The 21,449-nt window shown below is 48.4% G+C and overlaps 1 protein-coding gene across 1 annotated transcript in view; it reads right to left on the reverse strand.

The window, feature by feature from the left end:
* The window catches only part of aoc2 (amine oxidase copper containing 2), a 28,094-nt gene that overhangs the window by 4,841 nt on the left and 1,804 nt on the right, over positions 1–21,449 (reverse strand). Inside the window, exons 2-3 of the mRNA XM_072487289.1 lie at positions 1,670–1,958; positions 50–179 (exon numbers count right to left, since the gene is read on the reverse strand). Coding sequence (XP_072343390.1) covers positions 50–179; positions 1,670–1,958 — 419 coding nt within the window. The remainder of the gene's footprint in view (positions 1–49; positions 180–1,669; positions 1,959–21,449) is intronic.

The following is a 21,449-nucleotide window of genomic DNA, read 5'->3' on the forward strand; positions in this document are numbered from 1 at the left end:
TGCATCTCCCATCGTCAAACAAATGGTTTATACACATAGATAAACAAACCTCATTTATAATGTTTTCATCATTAATAAAGTCTGCAAAATAAACAGCAGGCTCCCAGGGGTTATTCTGATTGTAGATGCTGCTGCTCCTTGTCTCGTTCTCCTTGTATTTTGTTATCGCTAACAGATACCTAAATTGGAAGCGACAGCATTAACTCATGTTGTGCATGAGCATGCACAAATTCAACTGCAACAACATTTTTACAGGGTCTTTAAGCAATAAAACATAGAACATACAATGCAGAAGGAGGCCATTCGGCCCATCGAGTCTACACCGACCCACTTAAGCCCTCACTTCCACCCTATCCCTGTAACCCAATAACCCCTCTTACCTTTTTGGTCACTATCATGGCCAATCCACCTAACCTGCATGTCTTTGGACTGTGGGAGGAAACCGGAGCACCCGGAGGAAACCCACGCAGACACGGGGAGAACGCGCAGACTCCACACAGACAGTGACCCAGCGGGGAATCGAACCTGGGATCCTGGCGCTGTGAAGCCACAGTGCTATCCACTTGTGCTACTGTGCTGCCCAAAAACATCTCAAGGCACTTTGCAGCAGCTTTATAAAACAAAGCTTAATATCCCGTAAAGGGATGTCAGAGCAGACGACTAAAGGCCTGGTCAAAGAATCAGGTTTTAAGGAGCACCTTAAAAAGAAGAAAGAGTGGTAGAAGATGGAGAGAGGGATTGAGGGAGTTCCAGAGCTTAGGAGGAAGTCGAATATTGAACAGAGAAAAGCAGGCGGTCGAGAAAAAGGTACAGTGAATGAAAGGGGCATGCTGATTGCTAGTAATATGGAAAGGCAGACAAATAGAGAGGAAAGTAGAACATGTGAGAGAAGCAGGCAGAAAAAGTGCAGGCACAAAGAAAAGAGGCGAAAGGCAAAACTTACAAAAAGAAAAAAAGAATGAGAAGTAGGCCATAGACAAATATTGAAAGCCTATGCAAGGCTTGCAGAGAAAGGAGACAGAAACTGAAAAGCAAACAGAAAACGAGAGCGAAAAAGACAGTGAGTGACAGAGAAGTGGAGGAACACAGAGAGACATTATTTTCATTGGCAAATCATTGAGCATCGACTAGTTTACATGATACTTCCTTTAATTAATGCTCCATAATCTAACAAACAGTAATATTTACAGTCCAATGGTGATAAAGGGAAACCATGTATAAGCATGTATATATAAATTTACCAATGATTCTACATTCCCCGTATGTAAAATATTATTTATTCTAAATGTCACAAAAAGTTATGTAATTAATCCCAACTGTGGTTAACTATTGCAAGGAATCTAAGATCGGTCGCATGATTTTTGCAACTTGGCAGGATAAGAGTATCAGACAGTCAAGTGATGTACAATAATTGTTATGTCTTGTATTTCTCAGAAGTCTGAAACAATCACACTTTAAACCCAAATATTGGAGCTGACATTGAGTATATCTTGCCATATGCTACAGAATAATACATCGTTAATTTGAAACACTGACTGTAGTGCAGTAGTAAGTGATGTGGCATTCTAGATACACTGTATATGGATACATAGGGGCAACACTTGCAGTTCCTGACTCTTCTCGAATAATATAACTATGTAACAGCAACCAAGGGCTAAATGCACCATACCTTTGCCAGGAGATGGCTTTTTCTTCGGGAATTTCTTCAGGCACACTGTCAGGGTTGAAGCTCACCACTTGAATTCTGTAACCTCGATAATGGTTCCATTCATTTCTACTTTCCAGATTTACAAAACTCAGATATTTAGGCATTTTTGTTCCAACTCTGAAAGCTGCTTTGTTTTCTGTGTCTAATATTTGTTCTTTCACGGTCGGCACTTGTACCTTCTGATCGCTTTTCCAGGGGACTGACTTGAGCTTGTATTCCACATCCTTTGTTTCAATGGAGTTACTTGTTCCTAAAAGGAACAAAAGTCGCTATGAACTGATGATCACCCAAAATGTAAAACGGTAATACTGCATTAGAATTTCACCTTCCAGCTAAGCCAGGCAAAAGCTGGTTTGGGAATATGCATTCATTTCGTTCAGAATATAAAAATCACCAGTGACACAGGAACATGAAACAACTCATTCTGTTCTGATTCTCATGTCCCTGCCGGCAGGATCAGTTGGCGGGGGGGGGGGGGAAATCAGTTTCACACCAGTGTGAAATTGCAGCGGAATCTTCTGATGTGCCAGCCGTAACAGATTGGGAATGCTGCTGGACATTAAACTGATTCATATTGCGCTGATGTGGTGCAGATAAAGGTCTGACCAGAATCTTCTCCGCACACTCGATTTTCTGTGAAGCCAGCGGAAAAACATGCCGGTGCGGAACACATCTGGAACAACGTGGTGTGCAAATGTCAGGACTTACCTGAAGAACACCTGGGGCTGGCTGCCTTTGCAGTTCAGGTTGGAGGCCAACAGCAGCTCTGGAACACCATAGCAGTGGGTAGGGAGCATCTTTCAGCTGGATCTTCCTGATTCAGTATCCTTCAGGAGGTCCATCTTCCAGCCTTAGAGTGCTCCTGAAGATCCATCTTCTTTCTTCAACAGTGGGTCAGTGATGTCAAGCGCCTTTTCAATATGAAGCATGGATATAACGGCAGGACATGCACCATCAAGCTCTTCCTGCTACAGAAGATGGTGCAAAACAGCCAGTTGCATATTTAATTACATTGGGAACGGATTATAGGGCATGGTTTCCCGTCGGTCTCTGCAGTGGGAACCACTCTCTGTTGCCCCCACCCACCCCGCCATGGGACTTAATCCCAGATGGGAGAATTATACCTCAAAGTTGCCGACTGAGGCACGATCAATTTGGCTGGAGACAAAGTTGAATTCAAATTGAGGCTTTATTAGTATCAGATGTGTGGCCTCCTACAGCAGCTGATGAAATGGCTGCGAGCAGGAGGTCACGCATATTTATAACCCGGCTCCTGGGCGGAGCTAGCATGCAGGGGCCCAGGCGAACCTGTAGTGCAGGTTCTACCGTACAACCCTTAATATAAGAACACAGTGGTTTACCACATCGACATGTTGCAACGAATGCAAAGTTGAAATGCACATTGCTGCTGTTATCCTGAATAGTTAGCACTGTTGTAAAGAGAAAACAACTCCGCAGCGAGCAAAAGATGTATAATAATCTTAAGAGTTGTAAATTCTTTTTTTTTTTTTTAAATATATTTATTGAAGTTTTTTAACACAATTTTTCACCCTTACAAAAACCCCACCCCCCCTCGTAACAAAATAGAAAGAAAATGCACATAGCAAGATATAAACATGGTAAAACGATATGTTACAGAGCTTTGTACACTGAATTCCTCCCGTCCATGCCAGTTTTCCAGGTCCTCCATGTGTTCTCTTGCTCAAATACCCCCCAGGCAGACCCCCCCACCCCTTTTCCAAGACATCCCCCCCCCCCCCCCCGGGTTGCTGCTGCTGCTGACCGACCTTCATCTAACGCTCCGCGAGATAGTCTAGGAACGGTTGCCACCGCCTGTAGAACCCCTGCGCAGACCCACTCAAGGTAAACTTTATCCTCTCCAGCTTAATGAACCCAGCCATGTCATTTATCCAGGCCTCCATGCTGGGGGGTTTCGCCTCCTTCCACATTAGCAAGATCCTTCGCCGGGCTACTAGGGACGCAAAGGCCAGAATACTGGCCTCTTTCGCCTCCTGCACTCCCGGCTCATCCACTACTCCAAATATTGCTAGCCCTCAGCTTGGCTTGACCCGGGCTTTCACCACCTGAGATATTGTTCCCGCCACTCCCCTCCAGAACCCCTCCAGTGCCTGGCATGACCAAAACATATTGACATGGTTCGCCGGACTTCCTGAGCACCTCCCACATCTGTCCTCCACCCCAAAGAACCTACTCAGCCTCGCCCCCATCATGTGCGCTCTGTGAACCATCTTAAATTGTATCAGGCTAAGCCTGGCAACGAGGAGGAGGAATTAACCCTCCCTAGGGCATCAGCCCATAGCCCCTCCTCAATCTCCTCCCCCAGCTCCTCCACCCATTTACCCTTCAGCTCCTCTACCAACGCCTCCCCCTCTTCTTTCATCTCCTGGTATATCGCCGACACCTTGCCCTCTCTTACCCATACGCCCGAGATCACCCTGTCTTGAATTTCCTGTGCCGGGAGCAACGGGAACTCCCTCACCTGCCGCCTCACAAACGCCCTCACCTGCATGTATCTGAAAGCATTTCCCGGGGGTATCCCAAACTTCTCCTCTAGTGCCCCTAGGCTCGCAAACGTCCCATCAATGAACAGGTCTCCCATTCTACTAATCCCCGCCCGATGCCAGCTCTGAAACCCCCCGTCCATCCTCCCCGGGACAAACCGATGGTTACCCCTGATCAGGGACCACACCGAGGCTCCCATTGCACCCCTGTGTCGTCTCCACTGGCCCCAGATCTTTAGCGTTGCTGTCACCACCGGACTCGTGGTGTACCTTGTCGGCGAGAGCGGCAGCGGTGCCGTCACCAGCACCCCCAGGCTCGTTCTTTTGCAGGACGCCAACTCCAACCTCTTCCATGCTGCCCCTCTCCCTCCATCACCTACTTACGGATCATCGCCACATTTGCTGCCTAGTAGCTCCCCAAATTCGGTAGCGCCAACCCTCCTCGGTCCCTACTGCGCTCCAAAAACCCTCTCCTTACCCTCGGGGTCTTATTCGCCCACACAAACCCCATAATGCTCCTGCCTACCCTCTTAAAAAAGGCCTTGGTGATCACGATAGGAAGGCACTGAAACACAAAGAGAAACCTCGGAAGGACCACCATTTTGACCGACTGCACTCTACCCGCTAGCGAGAGCGGTAACATGTCCCATCTTTTGAAGTCCTCCTCCATCTGCTCCACCAGTCTCGTCAGATTCAGTTTATGTAGGGCCCCCCAACTCCTGGCTATCTGGATCCCCAGGTACCGAAAGCTCCCCTCCGCCCTCCTCAGCGGTAGATCGCCTATCCCCCTTTCTTGGTCCCCTGCTTGTACTACAAAAAGCTCACTCTTCCCTACATTAAGCCTATAGCCCGAAAAATCCCCAAACTCCCTTATCATAGCATCTCCCCCCCAAAGACCACATGCACACCCTCCCACCCCTCCCCCACCAGGCCCACCTTGGCCTGCACAACCAGCTCCCAATCCCTAAACCCCCCTGAATAATGACCAAATCAGAAACACCATCCAAGTAGCCCCAACAAACACACCCCTGGCATGGAAAAAACCCACAATTCACAAATGTCTGTACAACATTATCTTTGCCTTGTTGAAACCCGCATGCCTCTTTTCCAACTCCACGCCAACATCCTACACTCCCATACACAGACTCTGGCCCAACTCTGGATCTTGTGTATCCGCACAATCACAGACGCAGCAGCTTCTGCCTCAAGGACCAAGGGCCTAATCCAGCACCTTCTCCTCCATCAACCTGGTCAACATCCTCGAAACATATTTCATGGCGCTCATTCCCTCCACACCTTCCGGCGGCCCCACAATCCGCACATTCTGTCATCTGGACCTGCTCTCCTGCTCCTCTGTCTTCGAACGCAGCGACTTGCACAGATCCCCCAGGATCCCGACTTCCGCCTCCAAAGACACAATCCGGTCACCCTGCTCGGACACACCTTCTCCACCTCACCGATCATCACCCCCTACGCTTCGAGGCACTTTTCCACCCAATATGCGAAGAGGTCACTGCTCCCTCTATCCCTTCGACCAGTCACTGTGCATCTCCTTCCTCTTCTGTTGAAATCTGTCCTTGATGAAGCTCACAAATTGCTCCATTTGAGGCTTCCGCACCAATGATGCACCTTCCCCCTCCACCATTTTCACAACAGGTCTCCTCCAACTCCTCAGCCGGGTCTGCTACCCAGTAAACATGCCAATCCAGGGGAGAACTTCTTCTCTTACACTAAAGTGCCAAAACCAATGCCTTTTGAGGCGGAGCTGTGCTGTGTGTGACCACTCACTACAAGGCTGCCCATGAAGTCCAGAACCTCATAACATTTAAGTAGCATTTAGATGTGCACTTGAGATGCAAAGTATTAAAAGGTTATGGGCCAAGTGCTGGAAAATGGGATTAAAATACTTAGGTGGTTAATTTTGACTGATGCAGACGCGATGGGCTGAAGAGCCTTTTCTGAGCTGTAGACCTTTATGGCTCTATACACCTCTATAGAGGTTACCTCCGACTTCCTAAATTTGTCAAAGTCTAACCAAGCCTCATAAGCAAAGTCATCTTTTTGGTAAATCTTATGCATGGAATCTAATAATGTATCCAAACCTTCATCTAAGTCCATTGGTCCAGCTCCAGTTCCAAAAATATCTTGCACCATATTGTGCTTTTGCCAGTAATGAAAGTGCCAAGGCCATTCCTTATTTTTTTCCTGGCCAATGACATAACCCATGTCTACATGGTGTTATGGGCCAGGGCTTAGAAACTCCAAAGTGTAATATGAAGTTCAATTGACCTACAACCTTTATGTTGAATTTGGCTAGGATGAGCACAAAAGCCTTCACTACAGTTGTGATTTATCAGACTTCCTGGACACTTTAATCAAAACAAGGTCAATTCTAAGAATGTAGTTAACATACATATATTTATAAACACAGCAAGAATTATTATCAATTACAAACATAAAGACACCCCACAGCTACAGTAATCTATGGATAATACTTAATGAATTCCCCCTTAGCTGTTCCAATTCAATAACAAAATCCAATTAAGCCAAATCCCCTTTTCAAGGGCGTGGCCCAGCACATTGTATTCTCTCTTGAATGGGACTAGTCCTGTCCCTGAGATTCTAATCCAGTTTGAACCAGCAGCTTCAAAATCCTTCTGGAAAGCAACTATATCTTTAACGTTACCACGGCAGTTCGGCACAACCAACGTGCTTTTTACTGGAACAGGTTTTTACAATGTGCTGGGCCACGCCCTTGAAATTCAACATGGGCAAGTGCGAGGTCTTGCACTTTGGAAAAAAAAAAAAAGAATAGAGGCGTGGACTATTTTCTAAACGGTGACAAAATTCATAATGCTGAAGTGCAAAGGGACTTGGGAGTCCTAGTCCAGGATTCTCTAAAGGAAAACTTGCAGGTTGAGTCCGTAATTAAGAAAGCAAATGCAATGTTGTCATTCATCTCAAGAGGCTTGGAATATAAAAGCAAGGATGTACTTCTGAAGCTTTATAAAGCATTGGTTAGGCCCCATTTAGAATACTGTGAGCAATTTTGGGCCCCACACCTCAGGAAGGACATACTGGCACTGGAGCGGGTCCAGCGGAGATTCACACGGATGATCCCAGGAATGGTAGGCCTAACATACGATGAACGTCTGAGGATCCTGGGATTATATTCATTGGAGTTTAGGAGGTTGAGGGGAGATCTAATAGAAACTTACAAGATAATGAATGGCTTAGATAGGGTGGATGTAGGGAAGTTGTTTCCATTAGCAGGGGAGACTAGGACCCGGGGGCACAGCCTTAGAATAAAAGGGAGTCACTTTAGAACAGAGATGAGGAGAAATTTCTTCAGCCAGAGAGTGGTGGGTCTGTGGAATTCATTGCCACAGAGGGCGGTGGAGGCTGGGACGTTGAGTGTCTTTAAGACAGAAGTTGATAAATTCTTGATTTCTCGAGGAATTAAGGGCTATGGAGAGAGAGCGGGTAAATGGAGTTGAAATCAGCCATGATTGAATGGCGGAGTGGACTCGATGGGCCGAATGGCCTTACTTCCGCTCCTATGTCTTATGGTCTTAAAATGAAAACAGCAGCTTCAAACTCCTTCTGGAAAGCAACTATATCTTTAACGTTACCACGGCAGTTAGGCACAACCAACGTGCTTTTTACTGGAACAGGTTTTTAAAATGAAAACAGAGAAAAAAAAACGTTGTCCTCCTTCTGTAGTCCAAAACAGTAAAACTGAAACTGAAACCTTTAAAAAAAAACTCTCACCTGACAGCCACAGCCCAATGTGCTACAAGTCACATGATACAAAACTGAACCTTTCTTAAAGGGATACTCACATGACAATGGTAACTTAATTGAAATGAATGAAAAATGAAATGAAAATCGCTTATTGTCACAAGTAGGCTTCAAATGAAGTTACTGTGAAAAGCCCCTAGTCACCACATTCCGGCACCTGTTCGGGGAGGCTGGTACGGGAATTGAACCGTGCTGCACTTGGATTCAGCCACTTGTTTTTCAAATTATTCTACACCGCTCTTTAGTCTTTCATGCAAAGAAACCTTAGTTTACAATTTATTTACTCGCAAGGGCTAACCATCCACTTCTGCCAGTGTTAAGTTCTGATGGTAACTCTACAATAAGAACCATAAAGCAGGTCTTGACTTCTTCGACTCCAAGTTTATGGTGTTCAGCAATCACTTCTCCAACAACACCACAGTGCCACTTGAATCCCCTTTATATTTGATGCAGTCTATTAAATAATAACTGCAGTCTATTAAGCTATAAAACCCCAATTCCAACTTAAGTACTCGGGAACATTAACTCTTTCCGAACACTGCATGCAATGTTGCAAGAGGGTGGAGACCCACTTCTGGGAACAACATTGATATGAAAGATTTGAAGCATTTTGAGGCCACGTGTCTGCACTATTCATATACTCAAAACTAGACAAGTGCCAATGAAGTTGTTAATCCTGCTCTTTAGTGTCCGAGTGGCAAAATTAACATGCCAAAAGAAAATAAATATTCTGCTTTTGTGCTCTGGTGTTGAGTCTTGCTAAATGAGGCAAATATTGGACAAACAAGGTGTTCATTTCTGCATTTTTTAATATGTACTTTGTTACTGAGGCTCAGATTCTGAGTGCACCAGAGTAAATTGTTCTCCTCTGGAGTTTCCCTGTGACATTCGTTACCTCGATGGACAATCTCCCTCTCATAGTTAAAATAAATGAAAAGGGTTGCTTGAAGCAGTTCGATGTTGTTGGAAAATGTTTTTGATAATACAAGAGTAAAATGATAATGGGAATTCATAAATTAACACTAAATGAGATGGAAAAAAGTGATTCACCATGCAAGTAAATTTTAATTGTATATAAATAATTGTATATGAAAGACTGTTAAATAATAATAAAATTAAAAAGAAAGGTACTGGAATTAAGCTGCAGGAACACTCAAGTGGCTCCGCAGAGGCTGATGACACACAGCTTCACACTTTTCTATTTTGTCAGCTTGTGGCCTCCCGGCTATTCGAATCTGCACCGGCTCTTGGAAAGAGCACCCTACCTAAGGTCAACACCTCCACCCTATCCCCACAACCCAGCAACCCCACCCAACACCAAGGGCAATTTTGGACACTAAGGGCAATTTATCATGGCCAGTCCACCTACCCTGCACATCTTTGGACTGTGGGAGGAAACCGGAGCACCCGGAGGAAACCCACACACACACGGGGAGGACGTGCAGACTCCTCACAGACAGTGACCCAAGCCGGAATCGAACCTGGGACCCTGGAGCTGTGAAGCAATTGTGCTATCCACAATGCTACCATGTTAACACTGCTGTCGGGACCTGGGTTTGAATCTGAACTTGGATGTCTGTGTGGAGTTTGGATATTTTCCCCGTGTTTGCGTGGGTTTCTACCAGGTGCTCCAGATTTCTTCAATCGTCCAAAGATGTGCAAGCTAGGTGGATTGGCCGTACTAAATTGCACCATAGTGTCCAAATTTAGGGTTACGAGGATAGGACGGGCGGAGGGGGAGAGGGGGGCTTTGGCCCCCAGTCTGTGCTGGAGGTATTTCTGAATGCTTGTCAGCTCCTCCAGTGTGAGGTCTGCAAACACGCCGCTATCACCGGAGAAGCGGTGCTCCTCGTGCAGCCGCTGGAAATAATCGGGGGGCTCACAGAGCGGGGATTTGGACAAGCCCACCGCCAGAATCCAGTTCAGGGTTATAATCGCCACCAAAGCCACCGCCAAGACCACGAACAAAACCTTCAAGTTCATGATGAGCGGCAGAGGCTGCGGCAGCAAACTTGTGTCTTTGACGAACACAAGTGGGAACGATTGACAGAAGAAAGAGAAACTCGGCACGGATTGGTTCCGAAGCTGTTGACGCGGGTGCTCCAGTTATTCTCCAATACTCTTGCTGAGATTTTAACTGTTACCTGGTCTCCTCCATTTGTCCTTCTGACCATTCGAACTAAAGCAACAGGCAGATCCTTTCCCAGCACTTTCTCGGGGTTCAAATCAATTTCGCACTGTTGCTGCCACCTAACAATGAAATAAGGAATCGGTGGAAACTGGTATTTTGGGGGAGGTTTTTCCCCAGCAACACATCCGCAGACAAGTGGAAATGAAAGAAAGACTTGCAATTATACAGTGCATTACGTGATACGCGGAGGTCTCAAAGCAAGTTACTGCCAACAAAGTACCTTGTTGGAAAATAGGCCACATGGCAGCCAAGATGTGCACAGTAAGCTCCCACACACAGCAGTAACATCCAGATTATCTGTTTTTGTGATGTAAATTGAGGGATAAATGTTGGCCAGGACATTGGCCTCTTCTTAATGGAATCGTTTTACATCTGCCAGATGATGTCCATTATCTTTCGGCCCCACAACAACCCCTGTTTCAGAGCTGCTGCCTCCAAGCCTCTCTCAGCGTCTGAGGCCAAACCAAACTCTTCACGTTGCTGGCCCCAAGATGAACGTTGAACACATATCCATGCCATCACTATTTTCACCTCTAGAACATTGCCCTGACCTGCCTCAGCTCATTTGCTGTTAAAACCTTAATTTTTGCCTCTCAACTTGACTATTTCAATGCACCCCTGACCTAGAGTGCGGTGGATGCAGGGACAGTGAGTAAATTTAAGGAGGAGTTAGACAGATTTTTAATTGGTAATGGGTTGAAGGGTTATGGAGAACGGGCAGGACGGTGGATTTGAGGCCTTGTTGGGATCAGCCATGGTCACATTGAAGGTGTCTAGGCTCGGGGGGTTAAATTGCCTACTCCTGCTCCGAGGTCATGTGTTCTAGGGAGGAGATGCTCTGGCTGATTTTGCAATCCAGCTTTTTGTCTGTAGCATTGTTGGTAACAGATGAGGAACATATCAGCCTTGATAGAATGGCGGAGCAAACCCGATGGGCCGAATGACCTAATGCTGTTCCTATATCTTATGAACATATAAGTTACCATCTTCCACTCTCTATAAACTTGAGGTCATCTAAGACTCTGCTGCCAAGTTCCGGGTGCGGCGATGACCAGCTGAGTTGCACGTTTCGGCAGCTCCCTGTGAAACGGACGTTTGGGCTCTTGATAGGAGCCCCAACGGCAATTTTGACGGCTAAAAACACTGTGCGGTAAACCAGAAGGGAATCCCCCCTGGATACGGATGGAAAAAGGAGGAGAGAGTGGCCAGATTGCAGTGGATCCTTTAGAACAGCGGCAAGGAAGGCAAGCAAAAACCAAGATGGCGTCGGAAGGTGGCAGTTTAACATGGGGCCCTGAACAACAAGAGTTCTTGAAATGCTGTGTGGAAGAGATCAAAAAGGAAATGAAGAAAGAGCTGTTGGCCCCGATACTACAGGCGATCGAAGGGCTAAAGGAGGAACAAAAGACCCAGGAGCGGGAGCTTCGGGTCGTGAAGGCAAAGGCAGCCGAGAATGAGGACGATATACAGGGCGTGGTGGTGAAGACGGAGACGCAGGAGGCACATCAGAAACGATGTGTGGAAAGGTTGGAGGCACTGGAAAACAACGCAAGGAGGAACAACCTGAGGATTCTTGGTCTTCCTGAAGGTGTGGAGGGAGCGGACGTCGGGGCATATGTGAGCACGATGCTGCACTCGTTAATGGGAGCGGAGGCCCCGGCGGGTCCGTTGGAGGTGGAGGGAGCATACCGAGTGATGGCGCGAGGACCGAGAGCAGGAGAAATTCCCAGAGTCATAGTGGTGAGATTCCTCCGTTTAAAGGATAGAGAAATGGTCCTTAGATGGGCGAAGAAAACTCGGAGCAGTAAATGGGAGAACGCGGTGATCCGCGTTTATCAAGACTGGAGTGCGGAGGTGGCGAGAAGGAGGGCGAGCTTTAATCGGGCCAAGGCGGTGCTTCATAAAAAGAAGATAAAATTTGGAATGCTGCAACCGGCAAGACTGTGGGTCACATATCGAGGGAGGCACCACTACTTTGAGACGGCGGATGAAGCGTGGACTTTTATTGTGGAAGAAAAACTGGAATGAGCGGGTTATTAAAAAGAACGTTCGAACAAAGTGGTGGGGCGAATGTGGGGGGCAAAGAGGGGTTTTATGTACTAATCCTGCGATGTGGTAACTTTTCTCTCTCCCACAGGTGGTGATGGGGGGGAGGAGGGGAGGTGGAGGAGATGGGGCGTTGGCCATTAGGGGCGGGGCCAAGGGAGAAGCGCGGGCTTGGTTCCCGCGCTATGATAATCATGGCGGGAATAGAGAAGCAGGAAGGAGGGGGCGTCGCACGGTGCGAGCCGAGGTCACGGGGGGAAGCCGAGGTCAGCCAGAGTTTGCTGACTTCTGGGAGCAACATGGGGGGAGTAATTATGCTAGCGGGGGATCTAGCGGGGGGGGGGGGAGGGGGGAATTACTGGGTTGCTGCTGCTGGGGAGTGGGGGGAGCTGGTATGGGAGAGGATGGGCGGGGGGGCACCGCCTGGGGGAGATACAGCTGCGTGGGAACCGGGTGAGGAGCTGGGAAAAGGTGATGGCTAATCGACAAGGGGGGGGGGGGGGGGGGTAGGAAGCCCCCCAACTCGGCTGATCACGTGGAACGTGAGAGGGCTGAACGGGCCGATAAAGAGGGCACGGGTACTCGCACACCTTAAGAAACTTAAGGCAGATGTGGTTATGTTACAGGAAACGCACCTGAAGCTGATAGACCAGGTTAGGCTGCGCAAAGGATGGGTGGGGCAGGTGTTCCATTCGGGGCTAGATGCGAAAAACAGGGGGGTGGCTATATTAGTGGGGAAGTGGGTAATGTTCGAGGCAAAGACTATAGTGGCGGATAACGGGGGCAGATACGTGATGGTGAGTGGCAAACTACAGGGGGAGACGGTGGTTTTGGTAAACGTATATGCCCCGAACTGGGATGATGCCAATTTTATGAGGCGGATGCTAGGACGCATTCCGGACCTAGAGATGGGAAAGCTGATAATGGGGGGAGATTTTAATACGGTGTTGGAACCAGGGCTGGATAGGTCGAAGTCCAGGACTGGAAGGAGGCCGGCAGCAGCCAAGGTACTTAAAGATTTTATGGAGCAGATGGGAGGTGTAGACCCGTGGAGATTTAGCAGACCTAGGAGTGAGGAGTTCTCGTTTTTCTCCTATGTCCATAAAGTCTACTCGCGAATAGACTTTTTTGTGCTGGGTAGGGCATTGATCCCGAAGGTGAGGGGAACGGAGTATACGGCTATAGCCATTTCGGATCACGCTCCACACTGGGTGGACTTGGAGATAGGGGAGGAAACAGGAGGGCGCCCACCCTGGAGAATGGACATGGGACTAATGGCAGATGAGGGGGTGTGTCTAAGGGTGAGGGGGTGCATTGAAAAGTACTTGGAACTCAATGATAATGGGGAGGTCCAGGTGGGAGTGGTCTGGGAGGCGTTGAAGGCGGTGGTTAGAGGGGAGCTGATATCAATAAGGGCACATAAAGGGAAACAGGAGAGTAAGGAACGGGAGCGGTTGCTGCAAGAACTTTTGAGGGTGGACAGACAATATGCGGAAACACCGGAGGAGGGACTGTACAGGGAAAGGCAAAGGCTACATGTAGAATTTGACTTGCTGACTACAGGCGCTGCAGAGGCACAATGGCGGAAGGCACAGGGTGTACAGTACGAATATGGGGAGAAGGCGAGCAGGTTGCTGGCACACCAATTGAGGAAAAGGGGAGCAGCGAGGGAAATAGGGGGAGTGAGGGATGAGGAAGGAGAGATGGAGCGGGGAGCGGAGAGAGTGAATGGAGTGTTCAAGACATTTTATAAAAAATTATATGAAGCTCAACCCCCGGATGGGAGGGAGAGAATGATGGGCTTCTTGGATCGGCTGGAATTTCCCAAGGTGGAAGAGCAGGAAAGGGTGGGACTGGGAGCACAGATCGAGGTAGAAGAAGTGGTGAAAGGAATTAGGAGCATGCAGGCGGGAAAGGCCCCGGGACCGGATGGATTCCCAGTCGAATTCTATAAAAAATATGTGGACTTGCTCGCCCCGGTACTGACGAGGACCTTTAATGAGGCAAAGGAAAGGGGACAACTGCCCCCGACTATGTCTGAAGCAACGATATCGCTTCTCTTAAAGAAGGAAAAGGACCCGCTACAATGCGGGTCCTATAGACCTATTTCCCTCCTAAATGTAGATGCCAAGGTCTTGGCCAAGGTAATGGCAATGAGAATAGAGGAATGTGTCCCGGGGGTGGTCCACGAGGACCAAACTGGGTTTGTGAAGGGGAGACAGCTGAACACGAATATACGGAGGTTGTTAGGGGTAATGATGATGGCCCCACCAGAGGGAGAAACGGAGATAGTAGTGGCGATGGATGCCGAGAAAGCATTTGATAGAGTGGAGTGGGATTATTTGTGGGAGGTGTTGAGGAGATTTGGTTTTGGAGAGGGGTATGTTAGATGGGTGCAGCTGTTGTATAGGGCCCCAGTGGCGAGCGTGGTCACGAATGGACGGGGATCTGCATATTTTCGGCTCCATAGAGGGACAAGGCAGGGATGCCCTCTGTCCCCATTATTGTTTGCACTGGCGATTGAGCCCCTGGCGATAGCGTTGAGGGGTTCCAAGAAGTGGAGGGGAGTACTTAGGGGAGGAGAAGAGCACCGGGTATCTTTGTATGCGGACGATTTGCTACTATACGTGGCGGACCCGGCGGAGGGGATGCCAGAAATAATGCGGATACTTGGGGAGTTTGGGGATTTTTCAAGGTATAAATTGAACATGGGGAAAAGTGAGTTGTTTGTGGTGCATCCAGGGGAGCAGAGTAGAGAAATAGAGGACCTACCGTTGAGGAAGGTAACAAGGGACTTTCGTTACCTGGGGATCCAGATAGCTAAGAATTGGGGCACATTGCATAGGTTAAATTTAACGCGGTTGGTGGAACAGATGGAGGAGGATTTCAAGAGATGGGATATGGTATCCCTGTCAATGGCAGGGAGGGTGCAGGCGGTTAAGATGGTGGTCCTCCCGAAATTCCTCTTTGTGTTTCAGTGCCTCCCGGTGGTGATCACGAAGGCTTTTTTTAAAAGGATTGAAAAGAGCATCATGGGTTTTGTGTGGGCCGGGAAGACCCCGAGAGTGAGGAAGGGATTCTTACAGCGTAGCAGGGATAGGGGGAGGCTGGAACTACCGAGCCTAAGTGAGTATTATTGGGCCGCTAATATTTCAATGGTGAGTAAGTGGATGGGAGAGGAGGAGGGAGCGGCGTGGAAGAGATTAGAGAGGGCGTCCTGTAGGGGGACTAGCCTACAGGCTATGGTGACAGCCCCATTGCCGTTCTCACCGAGGAACTACACCACAAGCCCGGTGGTGGTGGCTACACTGAAGATTTGGGGACAGTGGAGACGGCATAGGGGAAAGACTGGAGCCTTGGGGGGGTCCCCGATAAGAAACAACCATAGGTTTGCCCCGGGGGGAATGGATGGGGGATATGGAATGTGGCAAAGAGCAGGAATAACGCAACTGAAAGATCTGTTTGTGGATGGGAAGTTCGCGAGTCTGGGAGCGCTGACCGAGAAATATGGGTTGCCCCAAGGGAATGCATTCAGGTATATGCAACTGAGGGCTTTTGCGAGGCAACAGGTGAGGGAATTCCCGCAGCTCCCGACACAAGAGGTGCAGGACAGAGTGATCTCAAAGACATGGGTGGGGGATGGTAAGGTGTCAGATGTATATAGGGAAATGAGGGACGAAGGGGAGACTATGGTAGATGAACTAAAAGGGAAATGGGAAGAAGAGCTGGGGGAGGAGATCGAGGAGGGGCTGTGGGCAGATGCCCTAAGCAGGGTAAACTCGTCGTCCTCGTGTGCCAGGCTAAGCCTGATTCAGTTTAAGGTATTACACAGGGCACATATGACTGGAGCACGGCTCAGTAAATTTTTTGGGGTGGAGGATAGGTGTGCGAGGTGCTCGAGAAGCCCAGCGAATCATACCCATATGTTTTGGTCATGCCCGGCACTACAGGGGTTTTGGATGGGGGTGACAAAGGTGCTTTCAAAAGTAGTAGGAATCCGGGTCGAACCAAGCTGGGGGTTGGCTATATTTGGGGTTGCACAAGAGCCGGGAGTGCAGGAGGCGAGAGAGGCCGATGTTTTGGCCTTTGCGTCCCTAGTAGCCCGGCGCAGGATATTGCTAATGTGGAAAGAAGCCAAGCCCCCGGGGGTGGAGACCTGGATAAATGACATGGCGGGGTTTATAAAGCTAGAGCGGATTAAGTTCGTCCTAAGGGGGTCGGCTCAAGGGTTCACCAGGCGGTGGCAACCGTTCGTCGAATACCTCGCAGAAAGATAGACGGAATGGGAAAAAGAAGGCAGCAGCAGCAGCAGCCCAGGATCGGGGGGGGGGGGGGGGTGGCGGGGGGGGGGGGGGGGGGGGGGAACCAGAAGGACTCTCAGGGTTGTTAATATATACTGTATAGTATGTATAGGTCGTTGCTACAGATAATTATATATTGGACTGTTAAATTATATTTTTGGAGAGTGTTACTTGTGACAAGGCAGTTGCCAATTAGGGCTAGTTTTCATTTTTGTTATTTATTATTTATTCATTTTTTGTTTATAAAATAGGTCATTGTTATTTGTGTTGTTATAATATTGTGTAAAGGATGCACAATGTACTGTGTTGGTTGACCAAAAATTTTCAATAAAACATTTAATAAAAAAAAAAAAGACTCTGCTGCCTATCATTACCTCACACCAAGTCCCATTCCCCCATCACACTGACAGTTGCTGATCTACATGGGCTCTCGGTTAAGCTACTCCTCAATTTTAAAACTACCATCCTTGTTTTCAATTCCTTCCATGGACTCGCCCCACCCTAACCTCCTCCAGCCCTATAACTGTCAGAAATCTGCACTCCTCCAATTCTGGTCTCTTGCTCATTCCTGAGTCTCTGTATCCACCCTGACTTGGAACTATATCACCATTCCTTCACTGCTGCTGCTCCCTTATAAAGTCACTCGCCTCCTCCGGTGTCTCAAAGTAATATTCTTGGCCATCATGAGTCACCCAGAGTCTGGCCAGGTACAACATCCCAAAACAAATTTGTCGTATGTACAGCACTGCCTTTGCCTTGTTGGAACCCGCATGCCTCTTCGCCAGCTCCACGCCAATGTCCTGGTAAATCCGGACTCGATTACCCTCACATTCGCAGACTCGCTTCGCCCTGGCCCATCTTGAGATCCTATTCAGAAACTCATGCACCCGCACATTCACTGGCCACGACGGCTCCCTGCTCTCGGCTTCCGCCTCAACGACCTATGGGCCCAGTCGTCCACTTCTGCTGCACTATCCAGCACCCTTCTCCTCCACCTACCTGGTCAACATCCTCGAAACGTACTTCATGGTGCTCGTTCCTTCCACACCTTCCGGCAACCCCACAATCCACAAATTCTGTCATCTGGACCTGCTCTCCTGCTCCTCCATTTCCGAACGCAGCGACTTGCACAGATCCCCCAGGATTCCGGCCTCCACCTCCAAAGACACAATCCGGTCGCCCTGGTTGGACCCCACCTTCTCCACCTCACCGATCATCACCCCTGTGCTTCGAGGCACTTTTCCACCCAATACGCGAAGAGGTCACTGCCTCCTCAATCCCCTTTGACCAGTCATTGTGCATCTCCTTCCTCTGCTGTTGAAATTCCTCCTTGATGAAGCTCATCAATTGCTCCATCTGAGGGTTCTGCACTGATGGCGTAGCTTCCGCCTCCACCATTTTCACAACAGGTCTCCTCCAACACCTTAGCCAAGTCTTTCACTGTCATCTGCCGGGTCTGATAGCCAGAAAAAATGCCAAACCAGGGAAGGGGGGGGGGGGGGGGGGGGGGGGGGGGGGGGGTGTAGGGGGAGGGGGTTGGGCTTTTTTGGAGGATTGATACAGACTTTTTAAAAGTAAATTTATTGTGCCCAATTCATTTTTTCCCAATTAAGGGGCAATTTAGCGTGGCCAATCCGCCTACCCTGCACATCTTTTGAGTTTTGGGAGTGAAACCGATGCAAACGCAGGGAGAATGTGCAAACTCCACACAGATAGTGACCCAGAGTCGGGATCGGAGCTGGGACCTCGGTGCCGTGAGGCAGCTGTGCTAACCACTCCACCACCGTGCTGCCCGAGGTCAGTGCTGACATGATGGGCCAAATGGCCTCCTTCAGGGATTCTAGGCTTTTCCAAAATTCAGTAACGGATAAATTAACCCTTAAACAAACGCCAAATTCTTGCCATTGATTTAATTTCTCTGTCCCTATAACCCCTCTCTCCCTCCTTCGCCCATGATTGGCAGCCATATCTTCAGCTGTCTAGGCCCTCCAGCCTCTTTCAAATGCCATGGGACATTAAAGGTACCCCAACTCAAGGTCCTGTTGTTGTTCCACTGCCCACCACAACTCTCTATCGTGTGCCAGCTAAAGCTCCCTGGACACGAGGCGACTCAGAGGCTGGAAGGAAGTTGACAATCAAGGTTAGATTCATTATCCAAGCTCACAAACCCAAGTCTCCTGAGCAAATGGTAGAACTCAATTGTGAAGATTATTGGACGGTGTTTTCCACGTGATCTAAGTTATTTTATGTCAGAGGCTCGTGATCTTTCCAGAGATTTGTTTTTTCACAATTCGCAATGAATTGAAGAAAAGACTTCTCAGGCGCAGAGTGGATTTGGGAAAACTAAAGGCCTGAGTGCACTTGGGTATTTGCAAAAAGAAAAAAATTAATTATTTCAATGTTAGTTATTGACTGTTCTTTAATGAATGGAAAGTAGTGACTTGACATCTAGTGATTTGTTTGTAGCGACAAAGAAATTTCAGACATTGACTGGAGAGACATCCAACCGCATGAAATAATGCCAGGGATGTTAGACTTTACGCAATTTAGAAGCCTATTGATTGCTCTTTTCCAGATTCCATGTATATTCAGGAACAAGGGGTTAAGTGCTCCAAGACTAGTGAGTAGCACTGACTCTTAAACATTCGAGCGAATGAAATAAACTCGAGGCACGCGACTAAAAATCCAGCTAAGAAGGTTGTGCAGTGCTGGTCCGAGGAGACAGAAGAGCTCTTACGTGACTGCTTAGAGACAGTGGACTGGTCCATATTTAAGAACTCAGCGACCAACTTAAATGAGTATGCCACCACCGTCACAGACTTCATCAGCAAATGTTTGGACGACTGTGTGCCAAAGAAAGCAGTACGTACGTTCCCCAACCGGAAACCATGGCTCAATTGCGAGATTGACTCCCTACTGAAGGACAGATCTGAGGCGTTCAAGGCAGACTACCCTGACCTATACAAGAAATCCAGGTACCACCTCCGCAAAGCCATCCGGAATGCCAAGTGAGAATATCAAACCAAGCTAGAGTCACAGACAGACTCTCGGCGGTTGTGGCAAGGACTAAACAACATAACGGGCTACAAAGCGAAGCCGAACAGTATCTCTGGCAGCAGCGCACCCCTCCCCGATGAACTCAATGCATTCTATGCTCGGTTCGAGCAGGTAACCAACAATCCGCTGGCGGGTGCCCCAGCAGCCCATAATTCACCCATACCCACCATCACAGCTTCCGAAGTCAGATTGGCCTTCCTGAAAGTGAACCCTCGGAAGGAGACGGGCCCAGACGGGATCCCTGGTCATGCACTCAGAGCCTGCGTGGACCAGCTGGCAGAGGTATTCACGGACATCTTTAACCTGTCCCTACTCCACTCCGAGGTCCCCACCTGCTTCAAGAAGACCATCATCATACCGGTACCAAAGAAGAACGAGGCAACGTGCCTCAATGACTACCGACCAGTGGCCCTGACTTCAGTCGTAATGAAGTGCTTCGAGAGGTTGATCATGAAGCGCATCACCTCTATATTCCCAGAACGCCTTGATCCACTGCAGTTCGCATACCGCTGCAACCGGTTCACATCAGACACCATTTCCCTGGCCCTACACTCATCCCTAGAGGATCTCGAAAACAAGGACTCCTACATTAGACTCCTATTTATTGACTACAGCTCCGCCTTCAACACCATAATCCCAGCCAAGCTCATAGCAAAGCTCCAAAACCTAGGACTTGGCTCCCCACTCTGCAACTGGATCCTCGATTTTCTGACCAACAGACCACAATCAGTAAGAATGAACAACAACACCTCCTCCACAATAGTCCTCAACACCGGTGCCCCGCATGGCTGCGTACTTAGCCCCCTACTCTACTCCCTGTACACTCACAACTGCATGGCAAAACATGGTTCCAACTCCATCTACAAGTTTGCTGATGATACGACCATAGTGGGCCGGATCTCGAATAACGATGAGTTCGAATACAGGAGGGAGATAGAGAACCTAGTGGAGTGGTGTAGCGACAACAATCTCTCCCTCAATGCCAGCAAAACTAAAGAGCTGGTAATTGACTTCAGGAAGCAAAGTACTGTACACACCCCTGTCAGCATCAACGGGGCCTAGGTGGAGATGCTTAGCAGTTTCAAATTCCTTGGGGTGCACATCTCCAAAAATCTGTCCTGGTCCACCCACGTCGACGCTACGACCAAGAAAGCACAACAGCGCCTATACTTCCTCGGGAAACTAAAGAAATTCGGCATGTCCACATTGACTCTTACCAACTTTTGCAGATGCGCCATAGAAAGCATCCTATCAGGCTGCATCACAGCCTGGTATGGCAACTGCTTGGCCCAGGACCGCAAGAAACTTCAGAGAGTCGTGAACACCGCCCAGTCCATCACACGAACCTGCCTCCCATCCATTGACTCCATCTACACCTCCCGCTGCCTGGGGAAAGCGGGCAGTATAATCAAAGATCCCGCCCACCCGGCTTACTCACTCTTCCAACTTCTTCCATCGGGCAGGAGATACATAAGTCTGAGAACACGCACGAACAGACTCAAAGACAGCTTCTTCCCCACTGTCACCAGACTCCTAAATGACCCACTTATGGACTGACCTCATTAACACTACACCCTGTATGCTTCATCCGATGCCAGTGCTTATGTCGTTACATTGTATATGTTGTGTTCCCCTATTATGTATTTTCTTTTATTCCCTTTTCTTCTCATGTACTTAATGATCTGTTGAGCTGCTCACAGAAAAATACTTTTCACTGTACCTCGGTACACGTGACAATAAACAAATCCAATCCAATCCAAAAGACATAATCATGTCCTCAGATAGAACTACTGGACACATTGACAAATTTAACCACGAACAGT

Source organism: Scyliorhinus torazame, chromosome 21 (genome assembly GCF_047496885.1).
Source record: "Scyliorhinus torazame isolate Kashiwa2021f chromosome 21, sScyTor2.1, whole genome shotgun sequence".
Classification (NCBI taxonomy): domain Eukaryota; kingdom Metazoa; phylum Chordata; class Chondrichthyes; order Carcharhiniformes; family Scyliorhinidae; genus Scyliorhinus; species Scyliorhinus torazame.